The 23,343-nt window shown below is 41.7% G+C and overlaps 1 protein-coding gene across 1 annotated transcript; it reads left to right on the plus strand.

Annotated features, from left to right (window-relative positions):
- The first annotated feature begins 130 nt into the window (after positions 1-130).
- On the plus strand, positions 131-22,207 carry LOC128700848 (uncharacterized). The gene is made up of 4 exons (XM_053794295.2): positions 131-256; positions 14,441-14,503; positions 19,016-19,146; positions 19,583-22,207. The coding sequence occupies exons 1-4, from the start codon at positions 235-237 to the stop codon at positions 19,715-19,717; spliced, it is 351 nt and encodes a 116-aa protein (XP_053650270.1). The 5' UTR covers positions 131-234; the 3' UTR covers positions 19,718-22,207.
- Positions 22,208-23,343: the final 1,136 nt, after the last annotated feature.

Raw genomic sequence — 23,343 nt, forward strand, 5'->3', positions numbered from 1 at the left:
TCTTTATGGTTTTGGTTCAACTATCTGATGGTTCCAAATCACTGACCAATTTCGTTATATGGTTCGTAGGTTCAGGTGTTTAGTGTGACAGGTGAGTCGCCAGGTGAGTCGCCAGGTCAGTCAACAGGTCAGTCAACAGGTCAGTCAACACTGGTGTGGCATCACACTCTGGTATATTAATTCTGTCTCTGATTTTTGAGTTTCCTATGGGAAAAATCTTGGAACACAGACATTATGCCTTTCAGGACCCAACAAGGTAATGTTAATGTTTGTATTAGATGTGTTGCGTTAATTTTAAGAGACATATTTTGTCTTTCTAAAAATAGTTTCATTATTTATATTGTCCTCCGTCACCCCGCCATCATAGTATTTCCAAAACATTTTTTGAAAATTTTTGACTTTCCTAAAAAAAAAAAAAAAAATAGCCGATATTCCCTATTTTAAGTTTTGTGAACCATTTACGTTAATATCTCAGTACAAGTCCAGTCAGTATATACAAGTATATTAAAATGTATCTTGTGAAATTCCTTAAGACCTCTAGACTTATTATTAAATATTAGCCGGTATTCTCCCGGCCCGGGCCTTTTCCATGTGGTGGCCCGGCCTTGGCTCCCTCTTTAGGGAGTGTCTGAGACCTAAGTCTCCCATGGGAGGAGGCACAAGTACCTCCTCATCTTTGGGACTAACTGTCCCCAGGCCTAGCCACAAGCTAGGCCTCTCTGGTCTGCCATCCCCGTCCCAAGCGGGCAAATGGGAATGACAGTCTTATGAGCTAAAGGCTCGGGCTTAGGCACCTACCCTACCCTAGAAGGGTTAGGCATGGTGTCGATCCACCTCTAGACTTGTTCACAATTAAGTTACGTTGACAACGATAATCTGAAGTGATATTTCATATATTTTTATGTTACATTTATAAATGAATGTTTGCCACTAACAATAAATACATTGGATAGTACCATTGGATAGTATATACATTGGATAGTACCATTGGATAGTATATACATTGGATAGTACCATTGGATAGTATATACATTGGATAGTACCATTGGATAGTATATACATTGGATAGTACCATTGGATAATATATACATTGGATAGTACCATTGGATAGTATATACATTGGATAGTACCATTGGATAGTACCATTAGATAGTATATACATTGGATAGTACCATTGGATAGTATGTACATTGGATAGTACCATTAGATAGTATATACATTGGATAGTACCATTGGATAGTATATACATTGGATAGTATATACATTGGATAGTACCATTGGATAGTATATACATTGGATAGTACCATTGGATAGTATATACATTGGATAGTACCATTGGATAGTATATACATTGGATAGTACCATTGGATAGTATATACATTGGATAGTACCATTGGATAGTATATACATTGGATAGTACCATTGGATAGTATATACATTGGATAGTACCATTGGATAGTATATACATTGGATAGTACCATTGGATAGTATATACATTGGATAGTACCATTGGATAGTATATACATTGGATAGTACCATTGGATAGTATATACATTGGATAGTACCATTGAATAGTATATACATTGGATAGTACCATTGGATAGTATATACATTGGATAGTATATACATTGGATAGTACCATTGGATAGTATATACATTGGATAGTATATATTGGATAGTATATACATTGGATAGTACCATTGGATAGTACCATTAAGGCTCTAGCAAGTTTAGTTATCATTGAATCTACTTCCACACCTTCCTAATTTATGCCTTTGACGTGTGTGTGTGTGTGTGTGTGTGTGTGTGTGTGTGTGTGTGTGTGTGTATTTATTTTTATTTATTTATTTATTATAATGGTACGTTTTAAACCAATAAGTCATTCCACATGCTTGTTCTGTTGCTATACTGATATTTTCTCTATCATTTAATATTTTTACTTGCGTTACCTTAGTTTCACTGTTCGTTAAATGATCATTGAACAATATAATTCACATAACGCTTGTGAATTAAGACCAGGTGACTTTAAATTATTTTCTCTGTAACAAAATAATTCTTAATTATGCTGTTAACACTCTTGTTACATTAAGATTTAGGGAATGTTTGGTCAAAGTTAGTTTAATATGTTTATTATGCACCCCATACCCATCCTGTGGGCGGTAGTCAAAAGATTACAGAGGTACATAATTGGTCCAGGGACTGGACTCCAAAGTTTTGATAGCTGAGCAAGTTACAGAGGTAATGAACTCACAATTTACAAAGGTAATGAACTCACAATTTACAAAGGTAATGAACTCACAATTTACAAAGGTAATGAACTCCAGGTAAGTCTGGTCACAATCATGACAAGTTACAAAGGTATTTACAGATTACAGAGGTACGTAATGGGTCCAGGGACTGGGCCCCCAAAGTTTTGATAGCTGAACTAGGTACAAAGGTAATGAGCTCACAAGTTACAAAGGTAATGAATTCTGTAGAATGGTTACTTACGTTTATACTTTGGCTACAATCATGAACAAATTAGAGTAATGAGCAATTCACACTTCCACACCCGGTCACAACTGTAACGAGTTATTGGTGCAAATATTGATTGTTGAGTCACACACACCACACACACACACACACACACACACACACACACACACACACACACACACACACACACACACACACACACACACACACACACACACACACACACACACTTTAGTTTAATATCTTTATGCACCCCATACCCATCCTGTGGGCGGTAGTCAAAAGATTACAAAGGTACATAATGGGTCCAGTGACTGGACCCCAAAGTTATGATAGCTGAACTAGTTACAAAGGTAATGAACTCCAGGTAGATCTGGTCACTAATCATGGCAAGTTAGAGGTAATGAATCAGCTTCACTCCTATACATGGTTACAGTCATGAACAAATTACAAAGTGATCGTGATCTTTGTTTCCATTTTACTTAAATCATCAGCTACACTTGTGCCATTTCCTGGAAACTCGATTCTATATCAACTGTGGCATCAACAACCTCACTCTCCACTGGTCCCGTTAAGACGAATATCGTAATCTAACAGCCATTTCCATATCTTTCCCGTTGACTTTAGATCTTAACTTTAATACCTCCAAATAATCGTACAAAGGGAACAGCTTTTCTAAAAATCATGGCCTCTTGAGTAACTTAAATTAGGGAATAGAGACTTTTCAGTTTTCGCATCATGGTCAACATTTACTGGCACTTTTATCATGTACCGCTTGACACCTTAATATTACCCTCGTCTGTTATCAATCCTTCGAACAAAAGTGTTTTAATTCCCTCTATTCATAGACAAATTTACCCTTATCTACATTTATTTCTAAAATATGTACGACCACACGATGATTATATCTGAGCCACATAGTGAGTGCTGCTCTTACGTCAATGTCAATTCAAATTCAAACAGAAATATTAATCTCAATCTTAAAATAATGAATCCTGTGATACTCCAATGCTGAAACTATGTACTGTGCCAAAACAAAAGCATTCACATTGCTAAACTCACAAACTAGTATTTAGTCACTTAGCCATAATACCAACTTACCTCATAATTTGTAATATTTTACAATTAAGAATAAAACTAAGTCTGCCCGAAATGCCTAGCCATGCTAAGCGTTCTAGTGGTACACTCCGTAATGCCTAGCCATGCTAAGCGTTCTAGTGGTACACTCTGTAATGCCTAACCATGCTAAGCGTTCTAGTGGTACACTCCGTAATGCCTAGCCATGCTAGGTGTTCTAGTGGTACACTCTGTAATGCCTAGCCATGCTAAGCGTTCTAGTGGTACACTCTGTAATGCCTAGCCATGCTAAGCATTCTAGTGGTACACTCTGTAATGCCTAACCATGCTAAGCGTTCTAGTGGTACACTCTGTAATGCCTAGCCATGCTAAGCGTTCTAGTGGTACACTCTGTAATGCCTAGCCATGCTAAGCGTTCTAGTGGTACACTCTGTAATGCCTAGCCATGCTAAGCGTTCTAGTGGTACACTCTGTAATGCCTAGCCATGCTAAGCGTTCTAGTGGTACACTCTGTAATGCCTAGCCATGCTAAGCGTTCTAGTGGTACACTCTGTAATGCCTAGCCATGCTAAGCGTTCTAGTGGTACACTCTGTAATGCCTAGCCATGCTAAGCGTTCTAGTGGTACACTCTGTAATGCCTAGCCATGCTAAGCGTTCTAGTGGTACACTCTGTAATGCCTAGCCATGCTAAGCGTTCTAGTGGTACACTCTGTAATGCCTAGCCATGCTAAGCGTTCTAGTGGTACACTCTGTAATGCCTAGCCATGCTAAGCGTTCTAGTGGTACTCTGTAATGCCTAGCCATGCTAAGCGTTCTAGTGGTACACTCTGTAATCACAATTTTACTACATGTAAACCAAACAATAACCGAATTTCTGTAAACTCAGCATTGTAATCCTTCTAGAGAATAAACTTTGAATTTGAATGTTGACCAATGTTGCCCTATGTAGCTTCAGTGCTTTGTTCAAGCCTTTGTGTTGTGAACAACCTTCCTAATCATTCTCATAACGTATGTCCCCTCTAGGGAGGTTCCTTGATGCTGGTGAGAGGCTCTTGATCTAGGGAATTGGATCTGTGCTCCAATTCCCCGAATTAAGCCTGAATTCCTTCCACACACCCCTCTCCACAGGCGCTGTATAATCCTACAGGTTTAGCGCTTCCCTCTTGATTATAATACTCATAACTTATGTCGATGCTTCCTCTGCCTTCCATTTGTTTTTAATTCTGGGTTACCTTTAATCCTACAACCTAGTTTTCTTCCTAATAATTCATATTTTCTTAAATTTTGCAACACCCTGAAGAGTTTTTCACTATTTTTTTCTTGACCATTCTGTAGAAGGGATAATTTACACATTAAAACTCTCTCATCTCGACCTCATACCCATTGTCCTTTCCTTTATTCCCGTGATACTTTATTTGCTCGCTTTGGCATAACCTGTCCTAATGTTATGCAAAAGCGTACGACACAACATGGAGGTCTGGCATTCTGTAGTCTCCAGACTTTGGGGACCTTAGTGTCCAGCAGATCGTTGAAGGTTAGGGTTGAGATTGTGCTCCTCGTGAGTTAAACCTAAAAGGGTGTTGAGTAGGGGAACCCACAGGGTAGTATTTGGAGAATCACCTGTTTTATTAAAGCAATGGATGATGTGGTAAATGTTAACCATGATGGTATAAAGGCCTCCATATGTTAGATTTTGCAGTGTACTGTATGGAGTCGACTGGCATGGCCTGTCACAGATGTAACCTGACAATTGGTATTAGAGCTGGCTGTTTCTAATGGCTACAGGCCTCCTTGAGACAGTTTTTAACCTTGTCCCAGGCTTGACAATCTGCTTTCCATTTGCTACTCCATACGGGTGGTCCTTCCTTACGAACAGCAAGGATACTTCACTTTTGCTTGCCTTGAGCCTCTCATAAAGCTGTGTGAATGTTCTGCAGTTGCTTCCTCACGGAACCTCGGTAGTTCAGTGGACAATGTTCGGCTTACATGTAGCTGTACCATGCCTGCTAGATCTACTCTGCCAGATCTCTTCAGTTTCATTTACTGAACTGTTAGGGGAAACAAGTCTTTGCCTAGGTGGATTTTGTACTTTTTCTCTATTAAGAGCATTAATTAGGTTTTCCCTCCCTGGATCTCTGCCATGAAGAGCTTGAACAAATAATGCACAACAGTGCCCGGTGGCCTGGTGGCTAAAGCTCCCGCTTCACACACGGAGAGCCCGGGTTCGATTCCCGGCGGGTGGAAACATTCGACACGTTTCCTTACACCTGTTGTCCTGTTCACCTAGCAGCAAATAGGTACCTGGGTGTTAGTCGACTGGTGTGGGTCGCATCCTGGGGGACAAGATTAAGGACCCCAATGGAAATAAGTTAGTCCTCGATGACGCACTGACTTTCTTGGGTTATCCTGGGTGGCTAACCCTCCAGGGTTAAAAATCCGAACGAAATCTTATCTTACACAAATAACCCGCACATAGGGGAGAAGCTTATGACGTTTCGGTCCGACTTGTTCCATTTAAGTCACACTAACACATGAAGGTGAAGGAACCAGTAAATATAAGAGGGGGACAGGGACGGGATACATCTTTCCTAATAACAATCTTAGTCCTGGCTTTCTCTGTAGATGCCTTCCTATCTCATTATCAGGTGTTCCAAACTAAAGAAAACTCGTGACTTGACCTGATCTTTTCTTCTCTACCTATTTTTCCTTTCTTCTGCCTAGGTGTCTTCTGTGCTTCAGTAGTCCCCCTCCTCAGTGTTTTATTTTGGTTGAACCCTTGTGGGTATTTGGCTCTCCTGCAGTGCTGGTTTTTCTTGTCCTTGGACTTACTCCACTTATACTTTCCTTGCTTCATTCCTCTCTTGTGCCACTATTACTACTACTGCCTCCCAGCATACATAAGGGGAATTACCAACAGACCCCTGGTTGTCTTCAAAAGGCACTGGACAGGCACCTAAAGTCTGTACCTGACCAGCCGGGCTGTGGTTTGTACGTCAGTTTGCGTGCAGCCAGCAGTAACAGCCTCGTTGATCAGACCCTGATCCACCACAAGGCCTGGTCTCCGACAGAGCCGTGGGGGCGTTGACCCCCAAAACCCTCTCCAGGTATACTACCACCACCAGCATTACCTCTACCACTACATCTCTTCCTGTGTCCCGTCCCTGTCCCACTCTCTATATACTGGCCCCCTCACCTTCGTGCGTTAGTGTGATTTGTAAATGGTAGAATTCGGACCAAAATGTCGTCATACACTAATTTAGTTTGGCGTACTGACAACTCAAAACCTGTAGTCTTTGAAAGGATGGAAGGTGGGGGGGGAGGGGGAGGGGAGGAGAAGTTTAGTATGTTTAATATGCACCCCATTGACCCATCCAGTGGGCGGTAGTCGTCGCCCCATGCCCATCCAGTGGGCGGTAGTCGTCGCCCCATGCCCATCCAGTGGGCGGTAGTCGTCGCCCCATGCCCATCCAGTGGGCGGTAGTCGTTGCCCCATGCCCATCCAGTGGGCGGTAGTCGTCGCCCCATGCCCATCCAGTGGGCGGTAGTCGTCGCCCCATGCCCATCCAGTGGGCGGTAGTCGTCGCCCCATGCCCATCCAGTGGGCGGTAGTCGTCGCCCCATGCCCATCCAGTGGGCGGTAGTCGTCGCCCCATGCCCATCCAGTGGGCGGTAGTCGTCGCCCCATGCCCATCCAGTGGGCGGTAGTCGTCGCCCCATGCCCATCCAGTGGGCGGTAGTCGTCGCCCCATGCCCATCCAGTGGGCGGTAGTCGTCGCCCCATGCCCATCCAGTGGGCGGTAGTCGTCGCCCCATGCCCATCCAGTGGGCGGTAGTCGTCGCCCCATGCCCATCCAGTGGGCGGTAGTCGCCGCCCCATGCCCATCCAGTGGGCGGTAGTCGCCGCCCCATGCCCATCCAGTGGGCGGTAGTCGCCGCCCCATGCCCATCCAGTGGGCGGTAGTCGCCGCCCCATGCCCATCCAGTGGGCGGTAGTCGTCGCCCCATGCCCATCCAGTGGGCGGTAGTCGTCGCCCCATGCCCATCCAGTGGGCGGTAGTCGTAAGATTACAGAGGTACATAATGGGTCCAGGGACTGGTCCCCAAAGTTATAACTGAACTAGTTACAAAGGTAATGAACTCCAGGTAGATCTGGTCACAATCATGACAAGTTACAAAGGTAATGAATCATCTACACTCCTATACATGGTTACAGTCATGAACAAATTACAAAGTAATGAGCCACTGACACGTCCACACCTGGTCACAATTGTAAAGTCATAAATACAAATACTAAATGGGTCATACACCCACACGAGCGTACACACACACACACACACACACACACACACACACACACGCACACGATCATGTGGTTCTGAGTTTTGACTATATAGTAGAGTTACAAGTGGAGAAGGTAACAGGAACTGAAGGGGACAGGCCAAACTATAAAAGGGGGGACTACACAGGTATGAGAAACTTCCTGCAGGAGGTTCAGTGGGACAGAGAAATGGTAGGAAAATCAGTAAACGAGATGATGGAATATGTGGCAACAAAGTGCAAGGAGGCAGAGGAAAGTTTTGTTCCCAAGGGAAACAGAAATAATAGGAAGACCAAAACGAGTCCTTGGTTTACGCGAAGGTGTAGGGAGGCAAAAACTAAGTGCAACAGAGAATGGAAAAGGTACAGGAGGCATAGGACCCAGGAAAACAAGGAGATTAGTAGAAGAGCCAGAAACGAGTATGCGCAGATAAGGAGGGAGGCCCAGCGACAGTATGAAAACGACATAGCATCGAAAGTCAAATCTGACCCGAAACTGCTGTATAGCCACATTAGGAGGAAGACAACAGTCAAGGACCAGGTGATAAGGCTGAGGAAAGAAGGTGGAGAACTCACAAGAAACGATCAAGAGGTATGTGAGGAGCTCAACACGAGATTTAAGGAAGTATTTACAGTAGAGACAGGAAGGACTCTGGGGGGACAGACCAGATGGGGACACCAACAAGGAATACACCAACAAGTGTTGGACGACATACATACAGATGAGGAGGAGGTGAAGAAACTGCTAAGGGACATCGATACCTCAAAGGCAATGGGACCGGACAACATCTCTCCATGGGTCCTTAGAGAGGGAGCAGATATGTTGTGCATACCACTTACCACAATCTTCAACACATCCCTGGAAACTGGGCAACTACCTGAGGTATGGAAGACGGCAAATGTAGTTCCCATTTTCAAAAAAGGAGACAGAAAAGAGGCACTAAACTATAGACCTGTGTCATTGACGTGTATAGTATGCAAAATTATGGAGAAGATTATCAGGAGGAGAGTGGTGGAGCACCTGGAACGGAACAGGAGTATAAATGCCAACCAGCACGGATTCACGGAAGGCAAATCCTGTGTCACAAACCTTCTGGAGTTTTATGATAAAATAACAGAAGTAAGACAAGAGAGAGAGGGGTGGGTTGATTGCATCTTCTTGGACTGCAAGAAGGCCTTTGACACAGTTCCTCACAAGAGATTAGTGCAGAAGCTAGAGCATCAGGCGCATATAACAGGAAGAGCACTGCAATGGATCAGAGAATACCTGACAGGGAGGCAACAACGAGTCATGGTACGTAATGATGTATCACAGTGGGCACCTGTGACGAGCGGGGTCCCACAGGGGTCGGTCCTAGGACCAGTGCTATTTTTGGTATATGTGAATGACATGACGGAAGGGTTAGACTCAGAAGTGTCCCTGTTTGCAGATGATGTGAAGTTAATGAGGAGAATTAAATCTGATGAGGACCAGGCAGGACTTCAAAGAGACCTGGACAGACTGGACACCTGGTCCAGCAAATGGCTTCTCGAATTTAATCCTGCCAAATGCAAAGTCATGAAGATAGGGGAAGGGCACAGAAGACCACAGACAGAGTATAGGCTAGGTGGCCAAAGACTGCAAACCTCACTCAAGGAGAAAGATCTTGGGGTGAGTATAACACCGAGCATGTCTCCGGAAGCACACATCAATCAGATAACTGCTGCAGCATATGGGCGCCTGGCAAACCTGAGAACAGCATTCCGACACCTTAGTAAGGAATCATTCAAGACACTGTACACCGTGTATGTCAGGCCCATACTGGAGTATGCAGCACCTGTTTGGAACCCGCACTTGATAAAGCACGTCAAGAAACTAGAGAAAGTACAAAGGTTTGCAACAAGGTTAGTTCCAGAGCTAAGGGGAATGTCCTATGAAGAAAGATTAAGGGAAATCGGCCTGATGACACTGGAGGACAGGAGGGTCAGGGGAGACATGATAACGACATATAAAATACTGCGTGGAATAGACAAGGTGGACAAAGACAGGATGTTCCAGGGAGGGGACACAGAAACAAGAGGCCACAATTGGAAGTTGAAGACACAAATGAGTCAGAGAGATAGTAGGAAGTATTTCTTCAGTCATAGAGTTGTAAGGCAGTGGAATAGCCTAGAAAATGACGTAGTGGAGGCAGGAACCATACACAGTTTTAAGACGAGGTTTGATAAAGCTCATGGAGCGAGGAGAGAGAGGGTCTAGTAGCAACCGGTGAAGAGGCGGGGCCAGGAGCTAGGACTCGACCCCTGCAACCACAAATAGGCGAGTACAAATAGGTGAGTACACACACACACACACACACACACACACACACACACACACACGTGATAATGCTTTATTTACAGGTAGCAAAGTCAGGTTATTTCTCCAGAATGGTCTGTAATATACCACTGGATAAAATACTTTGCCATTTCTTGAACATTTCTAAGGGAAGAGCTTTTATCATGTTAGACATATTTGCTCCATGTTCGGATGTGAATTGTGGCTACAGTGTGCGAGGTCAGAAGTCTGCGTCTGACTTCCTTGAATGATACCAGAACGATACCTTAATGATCTCCGCAGAATTTTAAACAATCCTTTCTATTCTTCCTAGCGTGCGTAGTTGGTTCTCAGGATCATCACTGTACTCAGGTTCGCAACGTGTTCTGCCCTGGCCCAATATGCCTCTGTCCATCCTGTGTTCCAAAAATATCCAAGAGTGGTTGCAACATTTCCACACACAACACAAGAATGTGTTGGAAAAACTAGCCAATGCCTAGACAGTGGCTACTACAGTGAGCCCCCTCCCTAGTTTTTGTTCTTTGACTTCCTGGGTCATATCTACAAATGTTAGTGGAATGTTGGGCACAGTGAGCCCCGCAGTCTAGGATAAACTTGTATAGGCTTTGACAGGATGTTTTTGTTTGGCCCTCCTTCAGCAGGGATAATCACTCTGACCTGACTAAGAATGAGACACAAGTCTCTTATATCAAGCTGTTACAGGCATGTTTCCTCTCCCATCTTGACCTTGCTGCTTGTAACACTATTAGTGTGCCAACGATTTAGGTCTTTCTGCCTTGGTCATGTTTTTTGTTACAAAGTGCTTGTAGAAACCTTTTGAAAGTTTAGGCTATTTTTTGCTTAGGAAAAACTCTAGTATCAGTTATAAAGAACTTGTGGAAAATAATTTCCCAATATTATGCTGTGTAAATAAACCTGATTAAAAGTGTATTTTTAAAAGAAGAGAATGGAGCCGACAGGGAGACTCTGAGCCTGCGCAGACGAGACTCGCCATTGTGTTTTGAATGAGCCAAGAAAACGTTAGTGAATAATCGGAAGAATTTCGTCGCTCTAGAGGTTAAATTGGGCTGACACCTCTCAAATAGGAGCCGAAATTGTTGGATGTGCATTCCTGCATAAATTGAAATATCAGACGACTGGACAAGACAGCTCCAGGAACCTCAGATAAGCTATCTAGATTTGTTATAATTCTGGTCAGTATTTTCATAAATTTAGTTAGTGAGGTTTTTTGAGTATATACACATTAATCTCCAGTCAAATTGGTGAGTGATATTAAGATATATTCTCCTTCTGTTATATAAATTGTGGGTAAATATAAATTTTAATATACAGTCCACCAATTTATATATTTACCAGAATTCCTGGTGATATATATTTCATTTGTAATTAATAGGTCTAGAGCAACTTGTGGATATGACAGTTGTACGTATCGAAGGGGGACATTTTTGCGACCTAGGTGTCCCAAATTCCTACTAGTTTATGTAACTTTGATAAATAATAATTACCTTTGTTATTTACTGATATGTATATTATGAGTTACATCCAGATAAATGCAATTTTCCACAGAACTTTTATAACTAATATTTTAACTGTTATAGTATTAGTCCTCGTTCATTGTTTTTAATTTTATCTGTTTTTGTGCGTGATTGAGTGCTTCTTGGCTTATTTTTTAATTTTATGAGCGTTGACATATACAGTCAGTGCTTTGTCAATATCGATGGAATACCCAGATTAATATAAGTTGTCTCTGCTTTTCCACTTCCATCCCTACTCTTCACATTACATAACATCACCTATGGTTTGTTAAATTTCATGAAATCGTATGTGGCTTTCCTGACTTATAGTGCCTTATTAGGCAAGTGTATTTGCTCGTTCTTGTGTACTTGATAAAACCCAGCCTCGGGCGGAACGTTATATTGATTCTGTTATGCGTCTCCTTTTTGCGATTAGTCTACCTAGAGTTTACACTACCGCTCACTGGCTGGATATTGGATGCATAGTAAACTACCATCTGGATTGTTTTCGTGAGCGGCAATGGCCCCTCAAGCAGTCGGTATCATTGGAGGAATTATAAACGTTTGATTTACTCTAAAGTGCTGAGGTGATAGATTATTATAATCAATAGGAAGCGCTAAGCCTACAAGGGTCATACAGCGCAGGATAGTAGTAGATAATGATCTATTAATCTTTATTGTGTATAATATTTTTTTATTAACACATTGGCTGTTTCCTGCCAAGGTAGGGTGGCCCGAAAAAGAAATCTTTCATCATTCACTCCACTGTCTCGCCAGAGGTGTGCTTACACTACAGTTATAGAACTGCAACATTAACACCCCTCCTTCAGGGTGCAGACACTGTACTTCCCATCTCCAGGACTCGATTCCGCCTGCCGGTTTCCCTAAATCCCTTCATAAATGTTACCTTGCTCACACTCCAACAGCACAGTCCTAAAAACCATTTGTCTCAATTGGCTCCTAACATGCTCACGCATGCTTGCTGGAAGTCAAAGCCCCACACACACCAAACCTTCTTTACCCCCCACCCTTCCTCTTAGGACCTCTACCCTGCCTTTCCAAAACTATAGACTTGGTAAATGATTTAAAACCGATAAGTTGAAGATTGAGACACTAGTGCAGCACTCGAAGTCATTCTATTTCGTTCAATCCTCTGCACATGTCCGAACCACCTCAATAACCCCTCCTCAGCCCTCTTGGTGGTAGTTTTGGTAATCCCACACCCCTTCCTAATTTCAAAACTGCGACTTCTCTGCACTATATTCATACAACACATTGCCCTCAGACAAGACATCTCCGACATCTCCACTGCCTCCAAATTTCTTGATGCAACATTCATCACCCATGCTTCACACTCATATAGGAGTGTTGGTATAACTATACTCTTGTACATTCCCCTCTTTGCTTCCACGGACAAAGTTCTTTGTCTCCACAAACTCCTAAGTTCGCCAATCACCTTTTTAACCTCAATTCTATGATTCGCCTCATCTTTCATAGACTTGTCTGCTGACATGTTCACTCCCAAATATCTGAATACATTCACCTCCTCCATAGGTGGTAGGTGTATATCATTGCTTAGTTAATCTTCAGTTAATTTTAAGCCTGCCCATAATGCTCTGCATACAAGGGGCTTTAGCATGCTGCACTTTAAAAATTGTATTCATTGTACTTCTCTGTATCATGTTCAAATTAAATAAATAAATAAATAAATAAATAAATACTGATTGTACAGCAATGCAAGCAACCATACGACCTGTCTTTGTAATACTCATTTGCGCTTAATTGTTATCTGTTTACAATAATGTTTTACCACTGAATACTTCATTGCTTAGTTAATCTTAAGTTAATTTTAAGCCTGCCCGTAATGCTATGCATTCAAGTGGCTTTGGCATGCTGCATTTAACTGTATTCTTTTGTACTTCACTGTATCATGTTCAAATTAATAAATTAAATAAATAAATGATTGTATTGAAATGATTTTCAGACAATATAAGTGTTTTTGTATTCATGGGACAATTTTTTGGAATATCTCAAATATTTTTGATTTTGTGGGGGGTAAAAGGCAGATATTTTGGTGAATGCCAAAAAGTCTATCGAATGTATTTTTTTTTTACCATGATAATAAGATATATTAGATGAAATGGCAGTGTATAAAAATCGTGTTAGACGTATTCTAACAGTTGGGATTGTCGGAAGTGCCACTCGTAGTGCCAATTTGTCAGAAATGCTGCCATATATCAAAAGTCAGTAAATATTTTTTTTCTGTTTGTTGGCCAATCATACTCACTTTGTCACATTCTTCTACATATGCACCTCTAAAAGTACACCAAAAATAAAAATCAGTTGAAAAATAAAAAAGTTGGCCAAAATTTCAGGGGGCCTTCCCTTAAGAGGGAATTTCTGGAAGGCCACTTGCCCATGTATGTTAGTCTGGCTCCAACCAAGATGTAAGCTGAAGTTTAGAATGGTGCGCACGTACGATGTGGGTTTATTAATTTCCTCTCAAAACTCTAAACTAGAAGGGAGAAATGGGTGGCAGGGAGGAGGGACGGGGGGATCTCTTCCAAAGATAAAGCACCCTCGATCCAAAGACTTCTAAATGCATCCACTTTTGCTTCCCAATACTTTAACTTCTTCCTAAACCTCTTCCCCTCCCCTTTCAAACCTTTATCTCAAGATTGCCTTGGTTGACATGAATGATAAAACTAAACTTACTAGCATATTCATATTTCTTTGCAGTTGTTGCCAGTCGTATGGCAACTGGGTCGGCCCGTGACAGATGGAATCGCAACTCTACTATCTGTAAGTTTTATTTCCCACCTTCAAAAATAAATGTTTTTCCTGCAGGACTAATATTTTTTTTAATTTATTAACACACTGGCCGATTCCCACCAAGGCAGGGTGGCCCGAAAAAGAAACTTTCACCATCTGTACCTAGAAAATGTACAGAGAACTTTCACGGCGCGCATAACGGAGATAAAACACCTCAATTATTGGGAGCGCTTGAGGTTCCTAAACCTGTATTCCCTGGAACGCAGGAGGGAGAGATACATGATTATATACACCTGGAAAATCCTAGAGGGACTAGTACCGAACTTGCACACGAAAATCACCCACTACGAAAGCAAAAGACTTGGCAGACGATGCACCATCCCCCCAATGAAAAGCAGGGGTGTCACTAGCACGTTAAGAGACCATACAATAAGTGTCAGGGGCCCGAGACTGTTCAACTGCCTCCCAGCACACATAAGGGGGATTACCAACAGACCCCTGGCAGTCTTCAAGCTGGCACTGGACAAGCACCTAAAGTCAGTTCCGGATCAGCCGGGCTGTGGCTCGTATGTTGGTTTGCGTGCAGCCAGCAGCAACAGCCTGGTTGATCAGGCTCTGATCCACCAGGAGGCCTGGTCTCAGACCGGGCCGCGGGGGCGTTGACCCCCGGAACTCTCTCCAGGTAAACTCCAGGTAAACTCCATCAGTCTTGCCAGAAGGGTGCTTTACACTACAGTTTTTAAACTGCAACATTAAAACCCCTCCTTCAGAGTGCAGGCACTGTACTTCCCATCTCCAGGACTCGAGTCCGGCCTGCCGGTTTCCCTGAATCCCTTCATAAATGTTACTTTGCTCACACTCCAACAGCACGTCAAGGATTAAAAACCATTCGTCTCCATTCACTCCTATCAAACACGCTCGCGCATGCCCGCTGGAAGTCCAAGCCCTTCGCACACAAAACCTACTTCACCCCCTCCCTCCAACCTTTCCTAGGCCGACCCCTACCCCCCCTTCCTTCCACTACAGACTGATACACTCTTGAAGTCATTCTGTTTTGCTCCATTCTTTCTACATGTCCGAACCACCTCAACAACCCTTCCTCAGCCCTCTGGACAACAGTTTTGGTAATCCCGCACCTCCTCCTAACTTCCAAACTACGAATTCTGTGCATTATATTCACACCACACATTGCCCTCAGACATGACATCTCCATTGCCTCCAGCCTTTTCCTTGCTGCAACATTCATCACCCATGCTTCACACCCATATAAGAGTGCTGGTAAAAACTATACTCTCATACATTCTCCTCTTTGCCTCCAAGGACAAAGTTCTTTGTCTCCACAGACTCCTAAGTGCACCGCTCACCCTTTTCCCCTCATCAATTCTGTGATTCACCTCATCTTTCATAGACCCATCCGCTGACACGTCCACTCTCAAATATCTGAATACATTAATCTCCTCCATACTCTCTCCCTCCAATCTGATATCCAATCTTTCATCACGTAATCTTTTTGTTATCCTCATAACCTTACTCTTTCCTGTATTCACTCTTAATTTTCTTTTGCATACCCTACCAAATTCATCCACCAACCTCTGCAACTTCTCTTCAGAATCTCCCAAGAGCACAGTGTCATCAGCAAAGAGCAACTGTGACAACTCCCACTTTGTGCAATTCTTTATCTTTTAACATACTCTAACTTGAGCCTCACTATCCTCATAAAAACACTTCACTGCTTTCAGTAACCTACCTCGTACACCATACACCAACAACATCTGCCATATTGCCCCCTATCCACCCTGTCATATGCTTTTTCCAAATCCATAAATGCCACAAAATCCTCTTTAGCCTTATCTAAATACTGTTCACTTATGTTTCACTGTAAACACCTGGTCCACACACCCCCTACCTTTCCTAAAGCCTCCTTGTTCATCTGCTATCCTATTCTCCGTCTTACTCTGAATTCTTCCAATAATAACTCTACCATACACTTTACCAGGTATACTCAACACACTTATCCCCCTATAATTTTTGCACTCTTTTGTCCCCTTTGCCTTTATATGAAGGAACTATGCATGCTCTCTGCCAATCCCTAGGTACCTTACCCTCTTCCATACATTTATTAAATAATAGCACCAACCACTCCAAAACTACATCCCCACCTGCTTTTAACATTTCTATCTTTATCCCATCAATCCCAGCTGCCTTACCCCCTTTCATTTTACCTACTGCCTCACGAACTTCCCCCACACTCACAACTGGCTCTTCCTCACTCCTACAAGATATGTTATTCCTCCTTGACCTATCCATGAAATCACAGCTTCCCTATCTTCATCAACATTTAACAATTCCTCAAAATATTCCCTCCATCTTCCCAATACCTCTAACTCTCCATTTAATAACTCTCCTCTCCTATTTTTAACTGACAAATCCATTTGTCCTCTAGGCTTCCTTAACCTGTTAATCTCACTCCAAAACTTTTTCTTATTTTCAACAAAATTTGTTAACATCTCACCCACTCTCTTATTTGCTCTCTTTTTACATTGCTTCACCACTCTCTTAACCTCTCTTTTTCTCCATATACTCTTCCCTCCTTGCATCACTTCTACTTTGTAAAAACCTCACATATGCTAACTTTTTCTCCTTTACTACTCTCTTTACATCATCATTCCACCAATCGCTCCTCTTCCCTCCTGCACCCACTTTCCTGTAACCACAAACTTCTGCTGAACACTCTAACACTACATTTTTGAACCTACCCCATACCTCTTCGACCCCATTGCCTATGCTCTCATTAGCCCATCTATCCTCCAATAGCTGTTTATATCTTACCTTAACTGCCTCCTCTTTTAGTTTATAAACCTTCACCTCTCTCTTCCCTGATGCTTCTATTCTCCTTGTATCCCATCTACCTTTAACTCTCAGTGTAGCTACAACTAAGTGATCTGATATATGTGGCCCCTCTATAAACATGTACATCCTGAAGTCTACTCGACAGTCTTTTATCTACCAATACATAATCCAACAAACTACTGTCATTTCGCCCTACATCATATCTTGTATACTTATTTATCCTCTTTTGCTTAAAATATGTATTACCTATAACTAAACCCCTTTCTATACAAAGTTCAACCGAAGGGCTCCCATTATCATTTACACCTGGTATCCCGAACTTACCTACCACACCCTCTCTAAAAGTTTCTCCTACTTTAGCATTCAGGTCCCCTACCACAATTACTCTCACACTTGGTTCAAAGGTTCCTATACATTCACTTAACATCTCCCAAAATCTCTCTCCTCTACATTGCTCTTCTCCAGGTGCATACACACTTATTATGACCCACTTTTCGCATCTAACCTTTACTTTAATCCACATAATCCTTAAATTTACACATTCATATTCTCTCTCCTCCTTCCATAACTGATCCTTCAACATTACTGCTACCCCTTCTTTAGCTCTCTCTCAGATACTCCAGATTTAATCCCAGATTTCCCCCCAACGAAACTCCCCTACCTCCTTCAGCTTTGTTTTGCTTAGGGCCAGGACATCCAACTTCTTTTCATTCACAACATCAGCAATCGTCTGTTTCTTGTCATCCGCACTACATCAATGCACATTCAAGCATCCCAGTTTTATGAAGTTTTTCTTCTCTTTTTTTAGTAAATGTCTACAGAAGAGGTTACTAGCCCATTGCTCCCGGCAATTTGGTTGCCTCATACGACACGCATGGCTTACGGAGGAAAGATTCTTTTCCACTTCCCCATGGACAATAGAAGAAATAAAGAAAAAGAGTTATTTAGAAAAAGGAGAAAAACCTAGATGTATGTATATATATATATATATATACATATGCATGTGCGTTGCTGTTGGAGTGTGAGCAAAGTAACATTTATGAAGGGATTCAGGGAAACCGGCAGGCCGGACTTGAGTCCTGGAGATGGGAAGTACAGTGCCTGCACTCTGAAGGAGGGGTGTTAATGTTGCAGTTTAAAAACTGTAGTGTAAAGCACCCTTCTGGCAAGACAGTGATGGAGCGAATGATGGTGAAAGTTTTTCTTTTTCGGGCCACCCTGCCTTGGTGGGAATCGGCCAGTGTGATAATAATAAAAAAAAAATGCATGTGCGTGTCTGTGAAGTGTGACCAAGTGTAAGTAGGAGTAGCAAGATATTCCTGTTATCTAGCATGTTTGAGACAGAAAAAGAAACCAGCAATCCTACCATCATGCAAAACAGAGGTTTCTGTTTCACTGTCATCTGGCAGGATGGTAGTACTTCCCTGGGTGGTTGCCGTCTACCAACCTACTACACATAATGGACTGTTAATGTGGAGGATCTGTTACTGGAGAGCAACAAGTTATATAAAGTGTTATTCGCTTAAGTTGTACAGCACTTGAAGGGAAAAAAGCACTTCCCAATACGGGTAACAGAGTTTATACTTCTTGAATACTTTGCCCTCGTTAAACAAACTCCTTACGAAGTGTTTGTAGGCGAAGAGCTGTTTATATACAACTTGTCCCTTCAAACTAAATTTAATTATTTTTCAGACTCTGCCCCCAGCTCTTCACTGGGCTCGTTCCCAGGGTTTTCTTCCCAGGCAGGTGCAGCAGCAGCTGCCCAAGACACACCACCACCACCGGGTATCAGTGTTACCCCAGGTTCCTGCCCCAGCTGCAAGGCAAGTGTAATGACGAAACTCCTGCAACACGTTAATTTCCAGTTTTAATTTAATTTGTTTTAAAAGTATAAATTATTAAAAAAGAGTTTTATCTTCCTCTTAATTGAGAGCTTTTCCATAAAGAAAATTAGAAAGTTTAATGTTTTGATAGGATGTATGAACAATTTTCTGGTTTTAATAATGTTATAAATTACAATTAGTATATATAGATGCATTTGCCGCCTTATATAAAACTTAGAATGAGTCAAATTGTACACTTGTCTCCTAGCAAGTAAGCTCTTTAAGTACAGTATTTTTTTCATTTAAGGGAAATGCCATGATACTGGTGAAGGGAATTAAGGAACTGGGTCTATCCTACATTTAAAACCTCATTACCATAACAATTGGATCCTTGCTGATTCAGTCCTTCCCTTTTAATGTACGACATTTTTAACAGATTGGTGACCTTCACAATGTGTATCCCACCTGTGGTATATGTGCAGCCATCTGTCTCTTTCCCCTGGGACTGGCAATACTTTATATGTTACGTGGGCAACAATGTGACGTCTGTGGCTACGTGGCTGGAAGGTAGAAGAGAAAAGTCACCTAGGAAGACCCTATTTCTAATTAGTTTTTAACAGTTTGAGGTGCTGGAAATAATTTTGAAGATAGTTAAAATTTTAATAAGGCTGTGGACTCTCTGCATGGGTGAAGGTATCTTATTTAATGTTTTAAGTTTGTTTTACTGTGTAAATTGACTTAGTTTTACACTTTAACTTTTTAAAATTAATTTTAATTCCTCCTTATGCATATCGTCTGCCTTTAATGAGACTTGTAAAGGTTATGAGCTACCATTCCTTACCTAGGGTGAATGCTATCTAGGCACGTCAGTGAAATTATTGCATTAGCAAAGAGCTATTTAATCTAGGAACATCACTTGGACTAAATCAAAAGGGGCCATTCTCTCTCTCTTCAATTTTGGCCTCCAAAGTGGGGGAAGTTTCCTCTTCATATACTTCAAGATAAGTTAACTGTGGAAATAAGATATGATAACCTTGACAGAAGTTTACAGAGTAATACTGTAATGACACTTCACACATTACTACAAAAGTGACTAAACTCACTGGCAGTGGTTCCCAAACTGGGGGTAATGGTAGAGTAATGCTCTCTCTAGAGTCTAGAGAGAGCATTACTCTACCATTACCCCCAGTTTGGGAACACTGGACTAAAGGGTAATCTAGATAAACTAATCGTGAAGCTAAGTAAATAAGATTCTACAAAGTGCGACAATAATATTGAAATTCAAAGCAAAAGCGGTATGTTGTTGTCTTTATATTATATGAAATTGCCCTAGTTTATTTTTGTCGTCCAATTCCCATGGAAGATATACCACTGAAGTCCTGAGAATTTGTGCTGCCTAGCAGTACAGTACTAATATACTCAGCCAGACTACCTGGCTAAATGTCTTTTCGGATACAACCTCTAATAAGCTATAGACGACAGTAATAAATCCTTGCAGCTAGCGTTTTAAAGGCGTACAGATGTCCCATAAGCACACTTTTGAGATATCTATCTAATGCTAGTTGACATTTAACCAGGTACAGCTTGGCTAAGTGTATTAATACTGTACTGCTAATCAGCACAAATTCTCATGAACTGAGTGGTAAATCTTCCATGGAACATAATATCTTGATTTACTGCAAGTACATATACAAGGTATACAGACCATAGCTGACATGAGTGACATACTACTATATAGAAAGCCTCTTGTTATGCTGAGCATTTCCCACAAATTAGGTCAGTTTTGTCTCAGGATGTGACCCACACCAGTCCACTAACACCCAGGTACCTATTTTACTGATGGGTGAACATAGACAACCGGTGTAAGGAAACAGGTTCGATGTTTCCACCCCTTCACTGGAAATCGAACCCGGCCCCTCGCAGCTTGAAGAGAGCTTTAGGCACCAGGCCACAGGGCAACGAATTAGATAACTACTTTGGAGCTCACTTTCAGGCAACAGAGGAATAAATTAGGGCAAGTCTTTATACTATAAAGGCAATAAGATACCAGAGTTAATACAATGGATCTCCCCTCTATGGAGGTGCTCCTGATGGCATTAATTAGCTTGTCCTCCCATTGCTTGAATAAGGTTTAATGTTTCCCAGCAGAAAATAGTAATCCCTATCTGTTGTGTAAGTTGGAGTGGTTATGGGAATTTTCCTCTATGAAGGAGAGCCTCTGCTGAAGTTCCTCTAAATTATACCTTCTACTTCTACTCTAGGGTTCCAGTAATGATTATTATAATAAAAAAAAGGGCTAAACCGCAAGGGTTATACAGCACAGCAGGGCAAGGAAGGATGAAGGGGAAATGGGCGGCAAGAGGGAGAGGGATGATTATTAAGGTATGGAGTGTAGCCAGGCAGTGGATAGTGCAGGGGTAGAGGGTAGCTAGAGATTAAGATAGAAAGGATGGAGGAGACTGCTAGAGGCATCATCAGTTTGTGTAGTAAATCAGCTGCTGTCAATGAGTGTCTGGATTAGAGGAGGGTCCATCAGCAAGAAGGAAAGGTTAAGAAAGGGTAGCGGAGTGGAGACGACATTGGAGGTAAATTCTGCATGCTCGTAGATAGTGGACAGTCCAACAGAATGTGGCTAACAGATACTGGAACTTGACAATTCTCAGAGGAACAGGGCACTTCTCCATGAGATACCCGTGTGGCCGATGCGGAGACGGGAGAAAAGATGATGGCCAGAAACCTGTACTCGGTTTAATAGAATGAAGTTTATGGAGCAGATCAGACCAACGTTGTTGCCAACAAGTGCTAAGGTGGGTAGCAATTTCAGCAAAATTATCTATGAATGGAACACCTCTATAGGAAACTGTGAAGTCATGTACTGCTGATTGCATAGCAGTGTCTGCCTGTTCATTGCCCTGTACATCAACATGACCAGGGACCCAACAAAAAAACTATCTGTTTGCTAGAGATATGGCATAACCGAAGTTGGATATGGAAAAACTAGGGGGTGAGGTGTATCAAATTTTTGTATTTATTTTATTTAGAAATTTTAGCATACATACAGAGGTACAAAAAAATACAGGTAAGAACAGCATGCCAAAGCCACTTATATGCATAGCATTACGGGCTGGCTTAAAATTAACTTAAGATTAACTAAGCAATGATGAAATCAGTGATAAGGCATTATTGTAAACAGATAACTATAAAGCACAAATGAGTATTACAAAGACAGGTCATATGGTTGCATGCATTGTTGTACATTCAGTCGTATGGAGTATTCTGTTAGGTAGTGTATTTAAAAAATAAAGTTAGATTGGGTTTTAGGTTTAACATTTATGTGATATAATTGTGAGAAACATTTAAGATATACAATTTATAAGGTTCAGTTATTCAGTATTTATTTGGTTTTGGGTGAGTAAGTGAACTTTGAGAAGAGACTTGAATTTATAAACAGGTAGTGTTTCTTTTATATTTACAGGTAATGAGTTCCAGATTTTAGGGCCTTTTATGTGCATTGAGTTTTTGCATAGTGTGAGATGGACACGAGGAACATCAAAGAGTGATCTGTGCCTTGTTATGGTCATGTGTTCTGTTGAGGTTGGCAAGGAGATGTTTGAGGGGAGGGTTAATATCAGAGTTAAGTGTTCTATGTATGTAATAGGTGCAATAATAAGTATGGATGTTTTGTATGGTGAATAGGTTGAGTGTTTTGAATATTGGTGGAGTGTGCTGCCTGTAGTGAGAATTTATCATTCTAACTGCAGCCTTTTGTTGGGTAATTAGTGGTCTGAGATGGTTAATTGTTGTTGAGCCCCATGCACAAATTCCATAGGTGAGATAGGGGTAAATAAGAGTGATAAAGGGCCAGGAGGGCTGACTGTGGAACATAGTACCGTATCTTCGATAGTATGCCTACAGTCTTGGAAATTTTCTTAGAAATTTGTTTGTGTATGAAATTTGAGTCTATTATCGAGTGGATTCCTAAGAATTTTCCCTCTGTTAGCTTTGTGATAGGTGATCCGTTTATCGTTATGTTAAGAGGTAAATCTGTAGCTCTGTTACCAAACTGAATGAAGTAGGTTTTGTCAATGTTTAGTGCAAGTTTGTTAGTCCTCATCCAGGTAGATATTTTCTGTAATTCCGTGTTTACAGTATTGGCTAGCGTGACTGGGCTCGGGTGAGAGAAGACGTATGTAGTGT

The sequence above is a fragment of the Cherax quadricarinatus genome, chromosome 94 (assembly GCF_038502225.1).
Source record: "Cherax quadricarinatus isolate ZL_2023a chromosome 94, ASM3850222v1, whole genome shotgun sequence".
NCBI lineage: Eukaryota > Metazoa > Arthropoda > Malacostraca > Decapoda > Parastacidae > Cherax > Cherax quadricarinatus.